Source organism: Strix aluco, chromosome 4 (assembly GCF_031877795.1).
Source record: "Strix aluco isolate bStrAlu1 chromosome 4, bStrAlu1.hap1, whole genome shotgun sequence".
Classification (NCBI taxonomy): domain Eukaryota; kingdom Metazoa; phylum Chordata; class Aves; order Strigiformes; family Strigidae; genus Strix; species Strix aluco.
The window spans coordinates 58,428,404-58,447,244 of NC_133934.1; the positions used below are offsets into that span (position 1 = coordinate 58,428,404).

The 18,841-nt window shown below is 41.3% G+C and overlaps 1 protein-coding gene across 1 annotated transcript; it reads left to right on the forward strand.

Moving 5' to 3' along the window:
- Positions 1-3,653: 3,653 nt before the first annotated feature.
- CYP2U1 (cytochrome P450 family 2 subfamily U member 1) lies at positions 3,654-18,314 on the forward strand. Its single transcript, XM_074823242.1, has 5 exons — positions 3,654-4,100; positions 8,858-9,490; positions 13,529-13,690; positions 14,703-14,870; positions 15,296-18,314. Exons 1-5 carry the CDS (start codon positions 3,665-3,667, stop codon positions 15,472-15,474), a joined length of 1,578 nt encoding a protein of 525 aa, XP_074679343.1. The 5' UTR covers positions 3,654-3,664; the 3' UTR covers positions 15,475-18,314.
- Positions 18,315-18,841: the final 527 nt, after the last annotated feature.

An 18,841-nucleotide genomic window follows, 5' to 3' on the forward strand; every position in this document is an offset into this window, starting at 1 on the left:
ACAAATGCTTGAAGGAACATGACCATGTAACTGTATCTACAGAACAGAAGTTCTGGACAGGATAAAAACACATGAAAACCTTAAACTTAGATTGTGGAACAGCAAAGTAATTTTCTAACTTAATTTTTAAAGCTTCACAAGCAACCTCAAGATAAAAAAAACTAGCTTGTGCCTTCTGTTGCAGAAGATATTGTTGCTTTTTTTCTCTTTGGTTATGATTTTATGTTGCATATAATGAAGGGCAATGCATTTCCAAATCTTTTCAAGAGGCATCTTGGAGCAGCAATACCTACGCTTTCTCTCCATGGACAATACAAAGCCTTTACTTTTTGTTAAAGGCCCCTCACTTCTCAACCTGCAGTTGTAAACATATTTGGAAATCCTATAGACAACTATAGACAACTCTGAAATAAGTATGATGCTCTTAATTGATACGGACATGTGAACATGCAGAGCAGGTGCCGTGTCCACACTAGTGAGCGAGCAGGGTGCATGTGCAGGGTACAGTCTGGAACACTGGCACACTTCACTGCTCTGAAGTAGTTGCACCCTGAGATTTTGGTCAATAAACCACCGTTCATATCCTGGAATAAGTTCTCTTGAATCACTTGCACCTAGTACTTCAAGAAATAAAAAGGCTTTTCAAAGATTTATTTTATGGAACTTCTGTGTCTGTGCAAAGAATAGTCCAGGTCTAGAATAACTTAATTTAAAGCAGCAACAAACCCACCATCCAGGATAAAAGCAGGGCTGACTGGGTTTTTTGTTGAGTAAAGATGGATAGTCTAGTAACAACAGTCGGTATTGTGTCTTGTTATGTCTCGGTGCTTGCTTTAATAGGGGGACACTTGGAAGAGCCAAAGATAGAACAAAGTCATCCATAACAGTTCTAAAGCCACCTTGAAATACAACTTTCCTATGTTTTAATTACTAGATGCTTCAGGGAAAACAGGTTGTCTTTTTTAATTTACCAAAAAAGTGCAATATGTACAGAAATGTTAACAGAGATAAATGGCTGCATGTTTAAATGCCCTGCAAAACCAAAACCTTTGTGAGCATGTGACACACTTGACTGAGAGCGGATTTTTATCATTGGCATCTGCTGTGAGTTACAGAAACATGTTTGTCAGTGCACTAGTCTAACTCAGAACTTCCAAATATTTTCAATATTCTTTTGACAAGGAGTGGGGTTTTTTTTGTGAATAAAGTGCCTGTGGAAATAAAAATCCAAAAGTTGCCTGCAAGCTTAAATAAAGCACATAAAAACACAGCCCATACTTGAAGAGAACTCAACAACTGTGTAGAATAACTCTTCAACAGTCATGTTGGTAGGATTCAAAGGCTAAGATAAAGGTTGAGAAAGGAATATTATATTGCTTTTAAGAGTTTATTAATTAAATTTATAATGTTTTTGCTTTGGCCTTAACTCTGTAATGGTTATCTTTAAAGGAAAAATTAGTTAACTTGAACTATTCTGATGTTTTTTAAAAAAACACTCAATGACAAGTCTTCACTCTGAGGTTTTTTGTTTGCTTGTTACATGGAGGGTTTTTTTACCTGTTAAAAGTAGAGTCACCATATGTTTTGATTACTCAATGTAGGGCAAAAGTTTGAGGAATGGACTTTCCTTAAGTGCAGGATTAAATTGGGGTGGTGGTTCTTACACTGATACTAGGACTGAAGAGGAATGACTTCCAAGGAAAGCATTATAGTGCTAAAACTTGTGTATGTAGTTCTTTGGGGTATGCAGAATACTAGTAAAGTACTTGGTTATATTTTGCTGTTAATTTTATGCTTTAAAAAGAGGCTATTTGATTTGAATTGGAAAGGCTGACTAATGTTGCAACAACTTCTGTTACTTTTAAGCAGAAACTTCCATTTAATGATACTTCAGAGCAAAGTTTACATTTGATCAGTAAATTCACTTAAAACTATGAGGGTAGCTTTATTTTTATAAAAATGAACATGAAATTTAATCTCTGGGCAGCCTAGAATTGGCCATGTGCCCCTGAAACCAATCTTTTAACAGCATATAGAGGCAATGAGAGAATTTCTTTATCTAGTGCTAGTTCTCAACTAGACTGGGAAGGAAGTGAGGGTAGATTACTCTTCTATAAAGAAAATAGGCAAAAACAGTCATGTGTTTCAGCTGTGCTGAATAACTTAGCTTCTTATTTTCAGACTGCAGAACTTAAACTTTTCTTCAGACTCAGATTTAAAATGTTTGATTCAGATAAATTTTCACCTGTTCCTGTATTTTTCTAACAGATGCATTTTATTGGTGTACATTGTAATTAACCACTGAATTTCTGCCAAATATGGACAAAAAAAGCTGCATTCTGTTCTGCCTGTTTAAATCTGTGATCTTAGTTTTTCTACTTTAATCCATGGCTAGTAAAATATCCATTTGCTGTTTATATTAGAGACATTGCATCCAGTTGCCTTAATTGCTTGGAGGAAAACTGACCTTGATCATTTGAACTTCTAATGGTCTACTGACTTTATGTACTTCTAAAATTCCTGTAACTTCTGTATAATTGCAATAAAACCTTTTTAATATAGTCCAGCCACTATTTTAAGAGCTACTTGTCACTATCTTTACTGAATGTTCAACTATTAAAAAAAAAAAAAACCAACAACACCACTCTTTTTAATGGGTAAGCACCATTTGTTCTTTGCATTTTTAGTTTTTGGGGGTCACTTTAAAGGTGGTATACCTGTGTTTTGCCCACGGTGCTTTTTTTGTTTAGTGATGGAGTATCAAGAGTGCTTACTAAAATCACTGATGCTGCAGCAAAAGGTTTGGAAGATCTGGCAGTAGCATTTTTCAACATCTAATTGTTGGTAGGGATTAAATTTTAGGTTGTTGATCAGCTGGAGAGAGTGCAATAAGGTATATTTCACAGGGAGGGGGGAGATACCCTGAAAACCAGTTGGGGGGTTGGGGGTTTTTTTATGTATAAGGATAAGCACTAAAACCATTTTTCCTCTAAAATTTAGGTCCTTGGTGCTGTTCTGCATTTGCCAAGCAGTTACTTAATGTAGAGCTGGGACGTTGTTCCAGGTTAGTCTTTGGTTATGAAAATGGAAAATTTTGGTGTATTACCTAGAAGTAACAGCTTTTGTATTTGGGAAGGGGAAGAAGGATGATCATCTGTATTTCCTTTCCTTTTAAACCCCAATAAAAATAGATGTTTGGATAAGGGGCATTTGAAAGTAAGTCTTAGGCCTTTTTTCTACTAGCTTAATGAAATCTTTTACACGGGGACTAAGTCCAAGCGCAGAGTCAGATTTTTGGCATCAAAACCCAACAATTTTGCAGGTCCCCATGTTTACCAAGCACCCCACTCGCCCTTCTGCCCTTTCTGGCCGCCGTGGCCCCGCACCTGCGCCCTGCGGCGCCGCTCCCCGGGCGCTCGGGGGGCTGCGGGCCGCTCTTCCTCACCGTTACCGCAAGTCGGCGCAGCCACAGCCTCCTAACGGCCGCCGCTAACGGGAGCGGAGCCCGGCCCCGGGGCGGGCCGCCACCCGCCCACCCCCGGCGGGGACGGGGTCAGGGCGCCGGCAGGGCTCGCCGGCAGGGCTGGCCTCCCCGCCCGCCCGCCCCCGCCATCTTAAACCGCTACGCGGGGGGCGAGGGCGGGACGCGACGCCGCCTGAGGGGATGGCGGCGGGCACGGCCGCTTGGACCTGGCTGCTGCGGGCCCCCACCGCCACCGAGCTGCTGCTGGCGGCCCTGTGCTGGCTGGGCTGCTACTGGCTGCTGCGGCGGCCGCGGGCGCCGCCGGGGCTGCCGCCGGGCCCGACGCCCTGGCCGCTGGTGGGCAACTTCGCCTTCGCCCTGCTGCCGCCGCCGCTGCTGAGGAGGTGGGCGGTGGAGGTGCGGGGCGGCGGCCGGGGCTCCCCCGCCTTCTCCCCCCACGTCTTCCTCACCGGCCTCACCAAGATGTACGGCAGCGTCTTCCGGCTCTTCGTGGGCAGCCGCCCCTTCATCGTCCTCAACACCTTCGGGGCGGTGCGGGAGGCGCTGGTGCAGAAGGCGGAGGCGTTCAGCGACCGGCCCTCCGTCCCGATCGTCCTCATGATCACCCGCAAGAAGGGTAAGCGCCCCCCGGTGGGGGGGGGGGGGGGCTGCGGCTGGGGGCGGCGGCGGCCCCGGCGGGTCCCGCTTGGCGATCTGCCGCACCGCCGGGCGATGCTGAGGAAGAAAAGAAAGCCGGAGCTCTCCGGTTTCGTGACTGGTGGGCCGAAATGTATAAATCGCTGTCGTGAGTGACAGACTGAAGCGTCTACTTTCTTTTCGCTCCTCGCGTGTGTCCCTTGCCCTGCTGGTGACGGAAAACATACGGAGAGAAACTGTCGGGACCTGTGGGAGAGCGTGCGGCATCCCGCGAACCCGGCCGCGCCGAGCTGTGCGCGGTGAGCGGCGACCGCGACGCCTGAGCCCTGCGCCGCCGTGTACAGCAGAGGGAGCGGCCTTCGTGCTGCGATGAAAGGAACAGCTGGTCGGTCACGTAGGCGCTTTCCGATTTTAGCTGTATCAGGAGAAGAAATTTTGAATACTTGGGCAGCGGTGCGGAATTGTGCGCTCCGCCAGTTCTTACGATGGCCAAGAGCGGGCTGCTGCGGAGTCCCATCGCCGCGCTGCCTGCGTGTGAGCTGCTGTTGCTGGGGAGGTTGCAGGTGTGTTATTCTGTTTGGCAAAACTTCCTGAGCGTATTTCGGTTTTTTTGAATGGGTCAAAGGAGAGTCTCCTAGCTTTCACAAAAAAAAGGGCACGGGGAGTTTAAACACATGATGGCAATATCGCAGTTAGAATTTCTTTAGGTCCATTATAGATGTCAGTATTTGTGGAAAACTACCTTTCCTTTTTCAGTTTAGGAGGGGTAGCCCAGGAGGCTTGCTAATGTGCTAACTGTATTGTGGAACTTGGTTTTCTTTTTTTTTTTTTATTCAGCGCTAAGGAAATCTATTAGTTAAGTGCCTGAAACTTTTTATCTTCAGTTTTTTACTGTATCAGAATTACTCCTGTAAAGATAAGAGGAACGTGAGGGACCTAGACTGTGTTTATTAAAAAGCAATCGGGTACCATTGCTATAATTATTTTAAAAGATTAAAAAATTATTAATGATATCGGTTTAATGATACTGGTCTGAGACAAATCTTACTGGCATATCGTTATAGTGCATGAATATTTTTAGGTACAGTACATTTAGCAAGGACTGGGGGAGAAAAGGGAAGAGCAGTTAGACATTAGATCAGTTTTAGTATGCTGTAAAACTGCATGTTTAGGCTCGTGGTGGATTTCTTTTTCCCTGAATGCTGTTAATTCTGTATGTTTCTTTTCTCTGTTTTTTTTTATCATGGTGACACAAGAGTAGCCAGGGCAGTTAGCAGCTTCCATGGGTGGATGCTCCAGGGGAGTTGAAAGTGTTAGGAGCCGGTTGTCTGGAGGGTGCTGCAGCTTAGCGCAGGGACCATGCCTGCCCGCGTTGCGCTGCGCTGTGGCAGGGACCTTATGTTGTTTTACATTTAGTTTTATCTGTAAGGTTGCCATAGCTGCGCTCAGGCACGAGGACTGTTACATGAGAGTTGCCTGGTTGCCCACAAACTGTACCGAGCTGTTATGTATCACTTACGTTAGCTGGCGCAACAAGTTGAATTGCCTCATACGTGAGAGTATTGTAGAGTGAATTGTAGGGGTAGTATATATAAAATATACAAAGGGAAAAGTCTGTGAACATGGGCAGTGTGGGCCTTCCTGGCCCACGTGCAAGGTGGTTCTCCAAAAGCAGCTGGAAGTCACAGCCGCTCTCAGCAGACTGGCATAGCTTTAGCGGTGGCATGTACGAGATGACTCTCTGCAACACTGCATTTGTGTTACAGGGAAGGCACTTGCTGCAGAACTGCTGGATAAGAGGTGAGCGATTCATGTTTTCTGAAAGCTTTGTGTTTTCTTTTACGTTGTACCTATACCATAAAAAAACCCTCTTAAGTTCAGTTTTCGCATATTGTCCATAAGAGCTCTGTGCTAACAAGCGTTTCTTTTTGTGTGGTTCATGAAGGAGGTGGATGGGTTACAACACTCAAACTGGAAGCCTCTTAAGTTTGGGCTGGGAGCCTCCCGTGCTTTGTTTCAGGAGTTCGTGGGTGAGACTTTGCTGTAAATCAGGGCAGTGACAGTTGTGTTTGTATGTACTAGGAAAGGAAATGATAGAAGCAGGATGACTGAACTTCAGATCTACTGCTCACAACTTATGTACAACAATGCTGGGACACTGAGTCAGTAAGCATCCATTTTGGATTCCTACATCTTCATTCTGTAAACAAACTACCTGGTGTAAATTTACATGGCTATTTTCTTTTAAGCTACATTTTCTGTTGCAGTTTTGTTTTACCCTGAGCTGATCTACTGGGTATGTTATGGAAGAAAGGGCTTATCTCAGACGTGTGTGACTTGTTGTGTGTAAAATGCAAATAAAATATGGTGCCCAGGGGAGAGCAAGTAGAAGTATCAGAGACTGCAAATACTGCATTTCAACAACTGAATAGCAAAGGGAGGCCTTCTTGACTGGATGGAAAGTGCAGTGACAACTTGAGGGAGAAGGTAGAGGTCAGTTCTTGATTGAAGGCTTCTGCATATATGTAATTATATGTAATTAATATTCTGCATGTATGTTATTCTTCTCGGTTCTTGTTACTTCACAATTTATTACTGTGTTTTCTTCTGCATTTTTTGTTTTGTTGTGGTTTTTTGATTGTTTTGTTTGTTGTTGTGTGGTTTGTTTGGTGTTTTTTTTTTACAGTACAGTTGTCTGTGCTGAGTACATTGACTTTCAGGTCATGCAGAGATTTTCTTTGAAAAGAGTGAAATACTATTCCATTAATATTGCCTGGCAGTGATCCAGCTGGCAGTCTTCTTTCTTCTCTTATCTGTTATTCTGACTTTATGCTCTTCTTCCTCCTTAATCTGCCTCCTATGTTATTCTTTCCCAATTTGCAAATCAATTATTAGTATTGTGTAGTAGTTTGGGGTTTTGGGACTTCAGAAGACATCATGCAGTGCAGGCCGTGCCCTGTGCAGGACTGCTGGAGAGACTCTCTGAGTGTGGGGAGGTTTGTTGTTGGTGTTAGCCTTACTGTGTGGCTAGGAGTGTCTCCTTTACATTCAAGACAATAGGTCTCTTCTCTTTTATGAAGGTATTTGGATCCTAAAGGTAGTTTTCCTAATGACAGAAAGGGGAAGAGATTGTGGATTTATAGTCTATTTTAGAGCTATTTGTTGTGGGATAGAAACAGTGATAATATTGTTTTGTTCCAAGAAATCCACATTTCTTCTCCACCCCAGCCACAAACCCTGAATACCCAAGTTGGTTCTTGGCCAAATTCAGCCCCAAATAAGCCTGTTTTTTCACCTACCCTACGTGGACACTAGTGCTACTAGGAAACATTATTCACAAAAGGGAATCTGAAAAGTTCTTGGTTCTGTTTTCAAAGTTCCAGAGAGTAGACATTTGAATAGATTTCCGAAGGACTGTCTTCATGCAGAGAAGATGAAGTTCAGCTGATTCTTGGCTTGTTTTGTTTAGGGCTTTGAAACTAGGTCACGTGTTTGTATTCTTCAGTCTGTTGTTACTACTATGAGTAGATAATATCAGAAAATCTGGCTAGAAAGATTACCAGCTTTGTTACACTGAACTATTTATACCTTTGGGATTGCAGACCCTTCTGAGTACAGTTATCTCATTTACACATCTACAGATTTCTGTTTGTAGCTATAGATTTCTTATTTATTTATTCTCCTTTTTGCATTAGGGGCTATGAACATTAGTTGTAATAGAAGTGTAGGTAATGTTAAGTACTGAAACATGGTGTGTCTTTCTATTGCTAATTTCTTATGGCCATGTTCTCTCTCTTCTAAATTTAACATGAAGATTTGCAGTTGATAGAAGTGATGTTGCTTTTATAAAGTAACTTTTTATTTCCAGAAACAAACAGATGTGGTATCATTTTACTAGAAGAACAAAAGCAGAACTAGCCTGTGTTTTGATGACTAAACTTTCTTGGGTTAACCATGGAGTACATTAGAAATAGCCAGTTGTGTATTTTGTTAAGCTGAGGTATCTTTGGTGTGGGTTGTTAGTTCAACAAAAGAGATGTTTAAGTGAGCAATATTTATACTTGAAGCTCAGGGATTTAATTTAAATGGTGTTTCACAATGACATAATCATGCAGAATACTTGCCTAGAGGCATCAAAACTGTTGAGATGCAAATCAAGTAGGTTTTTGCCAAGTGGCTCTGAACCCATCTTCACCTTCCCAGTTTGTTTGCAGCTTGCGTATCCTGTATTTTGATTATAAGTTAAAGAAAAATCCTGCTTGTAGTAGAAATATGTACACATGCAAACAGTATTGCCAAGTTTGTATAAAGTAAAGGGAAAAGAAATGCAAACCGGTTTATTTTTAATACCTTCTATTCAGCCTTGCTGAAGGAATTAACATCTCGCAACATTAAGGAGAAAAGGATATAGCTGGCATATGTCCCAGAGTAACAGTTCTTACAAAATTGTTATTATTTGTAGTAAAGCATCTATGGCACCTTTATCTATTAGTGTCTTGCAAAGACTAATGAAACTATTGATGTAACCATTATATTCGTATCACTGATCAGGAAAAGGAGGGATGGAATTTCTGAAAGCTGTTAAAGAACCTTGTGTTCTTCATTTAGCTCCTAGCCCAGTGCTTGGGACAGATTTGCCATGTATCATTTCCCTCTGTTCTGGCTCTTGGGTTGCAGGCCTAACTGTTTCTTCTTGAAAATAGAGCATTTTGGTTTCACTCTCCCTTTCTCTTCCAGGTGTTATTTTTGCACCTTACGGCCCTGTCTGGAAGCAACAGAGGAAATTCTCTCTCTCAACACTGCGTCATTTTGGAGTGGGAAGACACAGCTTGGAGCCTAAAATCATTGAAGAGCTGAAGTTTATAAAGGAGGAAATGCTGAAGCACGGAAAGGATTCATTTAATCCCTTTCCAATCATTCGCAACGCTGTGTCCAATGTTATCTGTTCCATGGCCTTTGGCAGGCGTTTTAACTATGAAGATGTTGAGTTCAAGACGATGCTGAAGAACATGGCCCGTGCACTAGAGCTAAGTGTGAACAGCTATATGATCCTGGTCAATATCTGCCCTTGGCTGTATTACCTTCCCTTTGGGCCTTTCCGGGAACTTAGGAAAACAGAATTAGATATTACTGCTTTTCTAAAAAAAATAATTGCACAGCACAGGGATACACTGGATGCAGCAAATCCCAGGGACTTCATTGATATGTATTTCATCCATGCAGAAGAAGAAAAGAACAACAAGGAGAGCAGTTTTAATGAAGACTACCTATTTTTTATCATTGGTGACCTCTTCATTGCAGGCACAGACACTACTTCCAACACATTACTTTGGTGCCTGCTCTACATGTCTCTCTACCCAGAAGTACAAGGTAAGACTATTTTTATTCTAGGTGTTTTATTCCAGACTGTAAAGATCTAGATGGGTGTTCAGACACAGAAACAAACAGCAACAGTAGTCATTTGGAGTGCAAATAGTACATGTGCAAGTGTAATGATATGTAATCAGACATCTTCTTTCCTGCTCTGATCTGATGATCTCTAGGTTAGTGCTATATATTAACTATCTAAATGGCCCTTTAGTCTATGCATTTCTTCTGCTTTGGGATGACTTCATCTTTCACAAGCAATTCCAGGAAACCTTAGCATGTTTCAAAAGCTTTGGCAGTTGTGGCATTCCAGACCTATAGTTGCGATTAAGATACGTGAGATACATAGTGGTAAGGTCTGCTTTTATGCCTCCCTGAGTAAGGAGTTTCTTGAGCCTAGCAGCAAGAGTCTGGGGAAGTGAAACATTACCCACTGTAGAGGAGGATTGAGTTAGAGCCAGTTTAAGCAAATGGGACTTACACAAGCTGGTCAATGTCATTTCAAGGCCTCTCCCCATCAGTCTTGAATGGTCATGGCAGTTGCGTGGGTTGCTGATGACAATGGGGAAAAAGACATGTGGAGCACATGGCCCCAAAGGAGAGGCAGAAGGAACTGGGCATGTTCAGTGTTAGGGAAAGATGACTGAGGGGAGACCTTATGCTGTCTACAACTACTGATCAGAAGACGCTAAGAAGACAGAGGCATCTGCTGCCTCTCTTCCCTCCACTGCACACCTTCCCTCTGAGGTGTGCAGTGGAGGAAGAGAGGCGGCAGGGACAGTCTATAACAAGAGAATTCTGATCAGGTACTAGGAAAAACAATTGCCCTATTGAAGATAACAAGGAGTGCAACAGATTGCCCCAAGGCTTAACAGAATCTCCAACGTTGGAAGTATTCAAAACTCGGTGGGTTATGACCCTGAGCAGTCTGATTTTCCCTCAGAGTTAGACCTAACTTGGAAGATGATTTTGCTTTGAGTGAGGGTTTAGATCAGGTGACCTCCAGCGCTTCCTTACAACCCACATTATTTGATGGTGCTATGATCTGGTTACTGTTTGTGACAAGAGTTCCAGAAAATGACTTGTAGATTTTTGTGGATATAAAAAAACCCAGTGGTGTTGGAGAGGCTACAGTATTAAAATAGTACTTGCTAAAGTTGTATTCCAGGACTTCTTAGGATAAATTTCCATCACCAAAGACTTAAAATTTAATTTTGGTTAAGTATTTTTCAGTACTGAGTCTTGTTACAGTACATGTGGTTGCAAAGCCAGTGTTTTCTTTAGTACTATTTAGCAAATTTAGGTGGTTGAATTTAAGAAAAATAAAGCAATTGATTTATTATTATTTAGCTTCTCCTAAAGTCCTACATAGCAACTGATTTCCACCAAAACGATTGTTGAGTATCTGCGGACTGGAAACCTTGGCAGGATGGACAGATTCTACTTAGTTAATACCACCTCAATTTATAGTAGCGAAACATTTCCCCAGGAGACCACTGCTTTGCTCACACTTCTTGCCAACCTGGAGTGAAGAAGGGTAAACCTCAAGTTATCTAAGAACAATATAAACCTGGGATACTTTTATCAAGTATTTGAGATGTTGAGGTTTTCATGTGCTGCAGCTGCTTTGTAAATAAGCAAATAGATACTTGTTTACAGCACCTATCTGTCTGAAATTATCTCTTTAAATAGGTCAGGATCATAGTTCATTGCACAAAGTCAACCAAATTGTTGATCAAGGATTGCAAAAGAGGGCATCAGTTCAGTATATGGGAGAGAGAGTCCACTGGGGACAAATGTAAAATAAAATTTCATTGCATAGGCTTATTCTTCTATTTTTAGTGGTTGTCTGTTATCACTGCTTGACTTGATACGCAGTTACATGAATTAGATATGTTCTAAATTACACAAATGAGATCTAGAAGAGTTTCGTGTTTGTCTTTTTTCCAACCCCTTTCCCTACTGCCTGGTACTGCACATGCATGTGCTAGTCAGTTTTCTCTCTTCTGCTGATCTCTAGCAGTTCTATTGCCTCTCTTTGATCTCCCCTTTCCTTATGCTGTGGCTGTTGTCAAACAATACAAATAAGCTCAGTAGTCCAGAGTGTTTCACTTCGCTATGTACTGTGATTCTCTTCTAGTCTCCCATTCTTTATGTATCCTGACTGCCTGGGGATCATGTATGGGGCTTTTTTTTTTTTTTTTTCCTGGTAATATGTTTCTCTTACCCCCTAAACAAAATACCTGAATTGTGTATTGCATAACTTTTAGCAGTAGCAAATGTTGCAGACATGGAAGGGCAAATGAAGGGCTGTCAGGAAAAAATCGGAAATAATGTATTTGTCTGTGGAAGCCAGTTTTGCTTTTAACATGGAAAAAAGAGAGGGGTGGGTGTGCACTTAGGTGTGTGCAGGCATGCAGGGAGGCAGTGGGGAGTATTTGGTTTGGTCTGTTCCCTGATTTTGGTTTTGGTCCTTGACTTCTGAACTTCTGTGAGATTTTTAAACATATGAAATGTAGTGGAACAGTTCACATAACATGCTGTTAGCAGAGACCTCTTGAAGTCTGCGTTTTGCACTTGGTAATGTGAGCAGCAGTTTGCTTTCTGTAGAGTTCCACGTATATTTAAAAACTCTGGAGAAATGTTCAGGGCAAAATGCTGGTGTGACATTTGGCATGAGACACTCTATTTATTTTTTTAATATTGAAAACTTTACTCGTTTAAATTACTGTGGAGGCGCATACCTGAATGCAGGACTATAATGTGTCATTAAAAAAAGTAGCAAAACCCCACAAAGCTCGAGAGCCACACCATTAGCAAATCTCTTGCTGTCGAGGTAATTTTTTACTATGTGTTCCTCACATGAGAATTTCTTTTCCTAGCAAACCCAGTAGGTGGCAGCAACTGTTCGTTGAACACAGTTCGTGCGGTATTTCTGAATGCTTGGCTGAAAACAGAGTAACTTCATTCCGTTGAGCTTTTATTTAATCTTGAATCAGTGCTAAGGAGGGAAAAGAGCAAAAACTCTATCAGCAACCTAGATTCTGAATCTTGGAAAAAGCAAGCAGGACAGCCACAACATATGTGGGATCTCAGGGGTAAAAAATGAAAACTGACTTGATTAAAGGTTAATTTTGAGGTGTTCTCTTTCAAGATTGTCTTTTGCTGTGTAGCCAGATTCCAGGTTACCTGGAAGAAAAGGCACGTCATCCTGTACATGGGTAAAGCAAATCCTGCATCTTTGAAACTTCTATGAAGAGAATTACTTGTGTGCTGAGCCTTTAGTGAGATGAAAGGGGCAAACAAATATTTTGACACTTTGTGCCTCTCATTCATGAGAGGGGAGATAAGCTCGTTAACGTCTGGTTTGCCTTTGCAGAAGGGCTATGTGGGGGAAGGAACATCTGCTGCTGCCTTTTGGGGGAACTGGGAAATGGCTGAGTTTAGGTTCTGTGAATAGAAAGTAGGAAACAGGAAGAGCAAGTTGAATGGCTTCAACGCTTGCAGCAACAGCACCAGAATTCCTGCTCCAGAATGGAGTATCTAAAGCAGCTGCGTGAAAAGCTCTCCCATCTCTTCACCACCTTTCCCAGTTCTGAGAACTGGATCTCCCCAGGGACAGAGGCCAGCTCAGGCACGCACTGCATGCAGTCTCTTTTTGTTCATTTTTTTAAGGCAGGCCAGAAGCTTGATGTTTTCACCAAATTACTGTATTGTTAAACTCTTAAACAAAGATTATGAATACATTTGGAACAGGAACAGAACTTTGCCTGTAATTTTCCAATACAGAAGTGCTAGCGGTGTCTGTCATCTCAGTAGCTTTACCCTTGACAGTTGTCCAGATTGCACTTCGTTGTTTTGTTCTTAACTGAGTCCGTTCTTAAGGCTTATGTTGGCGTAGTTATTTCGGCTAGGGATCACATAGCTTGTAGTCATTTTTGACAAATCTATGTAAACAATGAAGCATAGGCAAATGAAATTGAGATGATGTCTTCTCACAATGTGCATATTTTTTTTATTTTTCTCACTCCCTTTGAATAGAGAAGGTTCATGCAGAAATTGAAGCAGTTCTAGGACGTGACAAGGTTCCCTCTCTTACCCACAAGGCTCAAATGCCCTTCACAGAGGCAACCATTATGGAAGTGCAGAGGATGACTGCGGTTGTTCCACTTTCTATTCCTCGAATGGCCTCAGAGACTGCTGGTAAGCATTTGTAGAGACTTGTTAATACAGCGTTTCTTTTGTGGATGAAGATCTGGTGCGACATCTAGTGATAATTTACAAAGACCTCATTTATGTATTAGACATGTAACCCAAGTATGTAAAATGCCATTTATAGAGAGAGTAGGTGGCCTTGAGATACTCCTCTACTTAAGCAGCATGTCTGACCGAACATCCAGAAGTTTTCTAATTTAGAACAATTTCTTTTCTGGGGGTCAGCTTGTGTTGACTGATGTGCTCAAGTGGTAGTTTGCAGCTGGGACTCCACCTTTGTACCTGAAACAACAGAGTTGGTTTTGGCTGTCTGACACACAGGTCTGGAAACATCAATTCAGAGCAGTTGGTTTGCTAAAGCTTGGAAGGCTTATTGCCATTGAGCTCTGCTTCTACAAAGAACAATAATAAATATCCTTTTCCAAGTTATTTTGTTGCACTATATTTTTTTGTAAACATAGCTGAACACTGGCTAAAGTGAGTGGGAGGTAGCAATACTTGGCTTTCAAACTCAGTACTGAATTGATCTGCTTTTTTAAGTGTTTTGGCTCTCGGGACAGTGAGGTGCAACAAACTGAAATGAGACTAGTCACTTCAAAAGCCTTTTTTGATAAAGAGTTCAAAACCCATCCCTTTTCCTTGCCTCCACCTTCACTGTGGTGGAGCTCTATGACAGCACAGAAACAGGAGGAAACTGAGTCACAGGACTTGCATGCAGCAGAGTGTTATGATTATTGTAGTGATAACGATTGTTGCTGCCTTCTCCCTGCAGGGAGCTGTTGGGGTAACCTGATGTCTTTCCAGCTGCTCTGGCCTGTGTCTTTCTAACCCAGGCAGGCTAGCAGAGGTCACCTTTGCCTCAAGCTTCTGCTTGTTTGCAGCCCGCAGCTAGGGATCCGTATAATTTCTGTGACATCTTCTAGTCATCTTTTTTAGTAAGTCTCCCATGTTTACTTCTAGCAACTTGTCAGATCCTCTGTCTCTGTGCTTTTGTTTAAAGTGCTGCAGGGATATACTATTCCTAAGGGCAGTGTGATCGTGCCCAACTTGTGGTCAGTACACAGAGATCCTAACATTTGGGAGAAACCAGATGAATTTCAACCATCAAGATTTCTGGATGAAAATGGCCAGCTAATTAAGAAAGAGGCATTCATTCCTTTTGGAATGGGTAAGATATCCACATGCAGGCCAGTAGCTGGTTGGGGGGTAGTGGTGTTTCAAGTGTAGGGTCTTAGAGGTGTGAGATGTGAAAGTTGGGCATAGGACCAACTCCAGAACTTGTTTTATTATTACAGTTGGTGGCTTGCAAAATGGGTTGGGTTGCTAAAAGCTCCAGTTACCAGACAGAAATGAGAAACGATGAATTGTTCTTTGATAATACATTTGTTATGGATGTAAATGCTGTTAATATGAAGCAGTACAACTGAGCAAGGCTTAGACTCAAATACGGAGACCAAAGCTTCAGAGTTCATAGCTTAATAGCAGCTTGAGCCTTTCTGTGTTTGGACTATGCTAGCATAGGAATTGCATGTGTGTTAATAAATGGATCAACAGTATAAAAACAGTAATATGTCTCTTCTAACTGTTCTTTAGGTAAACGTGTGTGCATGGGAGAGCAGTTGGCAAAAATGGAGCTGTTCTTAATTTTTGCAAGTCTAATGCAAAGTTTTACCTTTTTGTATCCTGAAAATGCTGCAAAACCATCTATGGAGGGAAGGTTTGGTCTAACTTTAGCTCCATGTCCGTTCAATATAATAGCTTTGAAGAAATGATATGACATCAAAAAAAGTTAAACAAAGAAATACTGAACTTTAGAAATCCAGCTTTATTTTATTTCCAGCTTATTTTGTTACTTTCTTTCCAGAAGAACACCAACTGCATAGGCTTTCATAATCAGTGGGAATGATCCATTTACACTTCTGGAAAGAGAAGATTTTTCTTGTCAGCTGTTGCATTCCACAAATGAACTGACAGCATAGTCTGCAATTTGGTATTAAAACTTGCTGGACTTAACCCCTCTGTCTATAAGCTATTACTGTCAGTTTGTCAAATATTAATTATGGGAGAATGGTCCAAAACATCTGTTGATGCTTTAGCAAATAATAATTGTTATTTTGGTAAAAGCAGTATGTAAACATTTAATTTACCAAATGAGTGAAGGACATCATCTAATACCAAAAGGATTAATGAATGAGAGGGCATTAGCATCTTCTGTGTAAAGAAACATTAGAACTGAGCTTAAATAATGACAGATACTTTTTGGAGATGACTAAATGACGCTTCTTTTAACCTTGGAGGATTCTTTCTTGCAAGTAACTCATAGGTGTAGATTGGACTGAATCAGTCTGGATTCCTGGATCCAAATATTCTTGACTATCAGGGCTCACTATAAACAAGCAGGTACCATCTCTGAAAGCTCAGGCTTGGAGGCCAAGTGAATCCTTGAATATACCATGTTCTTAACATGAAAGGGGTGTGCAGCGTCTGGATGCAGATGTTTTATCTCAGAATATAAATGAGAGCAGACTTCTCTTAACAAGAAACAGCAGTCTGTTCTCTCTGGTGCCAAGCAGATATTCAAGACAACATCTGTGCTGCCACTTTGCATTTGCTGTTTCCCCCACGTCAGCAGTGGCTGCGGTCTGGACGAGACCAACAGGCCGCTCATTGGGGAAAACTCTACGTGCATAATCCTGAAGTTGGGGCTTGCACTCAGGTTTTTCGTTTACAGGCAGTGTGGACAGTACTGCCGCAACCTGTTTGGCTTTGGGGACTGGGGTCTTACCTCAAATACGGCATCAATAAGGCACTACGGATGTAGGTCTTGCACATTTAGGCAGGGAACATGAAGAATCTGACAAACTTGAGGTCTGAGTATAAAGGCTTTCTCTTTGTTATCTTCCATATGGAGTAAAAAGATCTGTAGTTCATACAATATTAGTGTATCAGTACCTTACTCTTTTCACATGCAAAATTTTAGTGCTGTTTACGGCCATCAAAGCAATTGCCAAGGAAAAACCTATTGTTAGGTGTTCCAGAAGGGGGCATTGAATCTTGCCTTTTATTTGAAAGATCTCTCAAAATCAAAAGCGATCTTCTGGGGGACGTGTAACAATTAACCTTTAAATAATTGTTCTTAATAATCCTTAAATCTCTTTATACACCTTTTGATCTAGCGGAATTTCATATCACAAGAAATAAGTACATATGTACTGTTTCAAGGAAATATTTCTTTTTTCCCTCTCATTGGAGATCTAGAGAATACTAGAAGTCCTCCTAAGTCAAGTTTACAAGACTGGAATGTGAAATTAACTTTAAGTGGAATTTGGTATTCCATAGCAGAAAATAAACCTAAATTGTTGAAGAAAAGTCACCTCTTCAGATTTAAATTAACCTCTGTTTTTGTCACCTATTAACTTGAAGTTTTAAAAGCCAGGCACTAACTAGCAAAGACTGTAAGATAGTTATTTTGGATTTAAATTAAGGTTTTCTGTTACCTGTTTTGAATAAAAGAGTGCCTTAATTTCTGAATGATGTATTTGGTTGGTCAGGTGCCCCACTGTGTGAGAACTTCCAGTTCTTATATGGGCTAACTTTTGACATTATAGGTTATAGCCCATGCTCGTGTTAAATTTTTTCTTTGTATGAATGTTTTGAAAACCCCAGAGCACAATAAAAAGTTGAGTTTGGTACCAATGCTAGTAAACTTACACTAAAAGCTGACGGTATTGGAGTAATAAGCATTTCTTTCTTTAACTTTGTATTTTCCCATGAATAGATAGATTCTGTACAGTTGGGATTTTTGTCTGGAAATCCTTAAAATGGTATGTGCTTAATTGTGAAGCTAAAATTAAGTGCTGATAATATTTATCTTTCAGTTGAAATGCCTCTTTAAGCAACATAATGGTGTTGTGCGCAACTGATCACTTTTAATACCTGTCCTTTTAATCAGTGAGGACACATTTGAAAAGCACTTTAGTATTTTTTTTTTTTTTTAGAGATTCCAAAGAAGACACAGTTTGCATAATCCCCTAGTATGTGGAATTGTACATATTTGTGTTTGTTCTGCCTGCTTGGTCTAGTTTAAAATGTCACCTTTGAAAATTACCCTTCGAAAATTATCCTTCTACAAATAGTACTTTGTGGTTTTTGGTGATACCTGTAATCAAATGCTGCATAGTGTGACAAACTAAAAATACTGATGTGAAGGTGTAACCATGTCAATGTCTGCCAGAATGCAAGATGCTGTTGGAAATGACAGTAAAGACCTGCCTTTCATGCCTTCCAAGATGCACTGAAACACAGGATGCCACAAAAGTAGCTAAACTATAGCATAAAAGCAATGAAATATTTGTGCTTTTAAAAGTGTGGTGCCATCTTGGTAAACTGTAAGTAAAGTGGTAGCAGATTTGGTTTGGTTTTGTAAATGTATCCTTCTCCTCCCTTTTTTTAGCAGAGGAAGCATCTCAAATGCCTTATTGAAAAATATATGTTTATACAAGTGGATGGCTATTTCTGAATGCTGAAAATGTCTTTATTTCTAAAAAGGACTTCAGACTTTGCTTCAGTGTAATTTTATTTTTAATAAAGTAATTCCCAAGTAAGTGTTTGACAGCTTTGCATAGTCATTTTAATGAGTTCCACTCCTTGACTAAGCTTGTGCTGTTTGGTGTTTTACATCTTACAAAAAAACCTTTGAGTGAGAAGATGTTACGAAATGTTTTGGGTGAGGAGTGAAGGAGGTGGGGGAATAAAGTGAAATGGGGAAAATACAGTGCCAGGCATGTTATGAGCAAATTGTAAGAATATATCTGTTCATTCTCTCCATGCAGTTTTAAAAACAGTTTTCTCAGAATAAGAGGAGGAGGGACAAGAGTGAAGATGAGGAAGATAAAAGGGTGAATGAGTTGCCACCAGGAGATGCACAGTCTGATGAGCGGGGTGGGAAAGAAAACCACGGGCAGAGTCAAGGGGTAGTTTTGTTGCACTCCTGGCATAGAGGGGTCAGAGAGCGGAGAGCAGAGAGGGAAGGGGGTGCCTGGGGAGAGCCTGGAGTGGGAGCCAGAGACCTGGGGCCTCTGGCCCAGAGGAACCCCGGAGAGAGACAGGAGATCCCCGCACATGGAAGGGGACGGCTGA

Bases quoted from the DNA above. Each gene is read 5' to 3' on its own strand.
- CYP2U1 (XM_074823242.1), top strand. From the start codon at position 3,665: ATGGCGGCGGGCACGGCCGCTTGGACCTGGCTGCTGCGGGCCCCCACC. The intron at 4,101-8,857 runs GTAAGCGCCCCC...TTTCTCTTCCAG, and splicing joins CATGATCACCCGCAAGAAGG to GTGTTATTTTTGCACCTTAC. The intron at 14,871-15,295 runs GTAAGATATCCA...ACTGTTCTTTAG, and splicing joins ATTCATTCCTTTTGGAATGG to GTAAACGTGTGTGCATGGGA.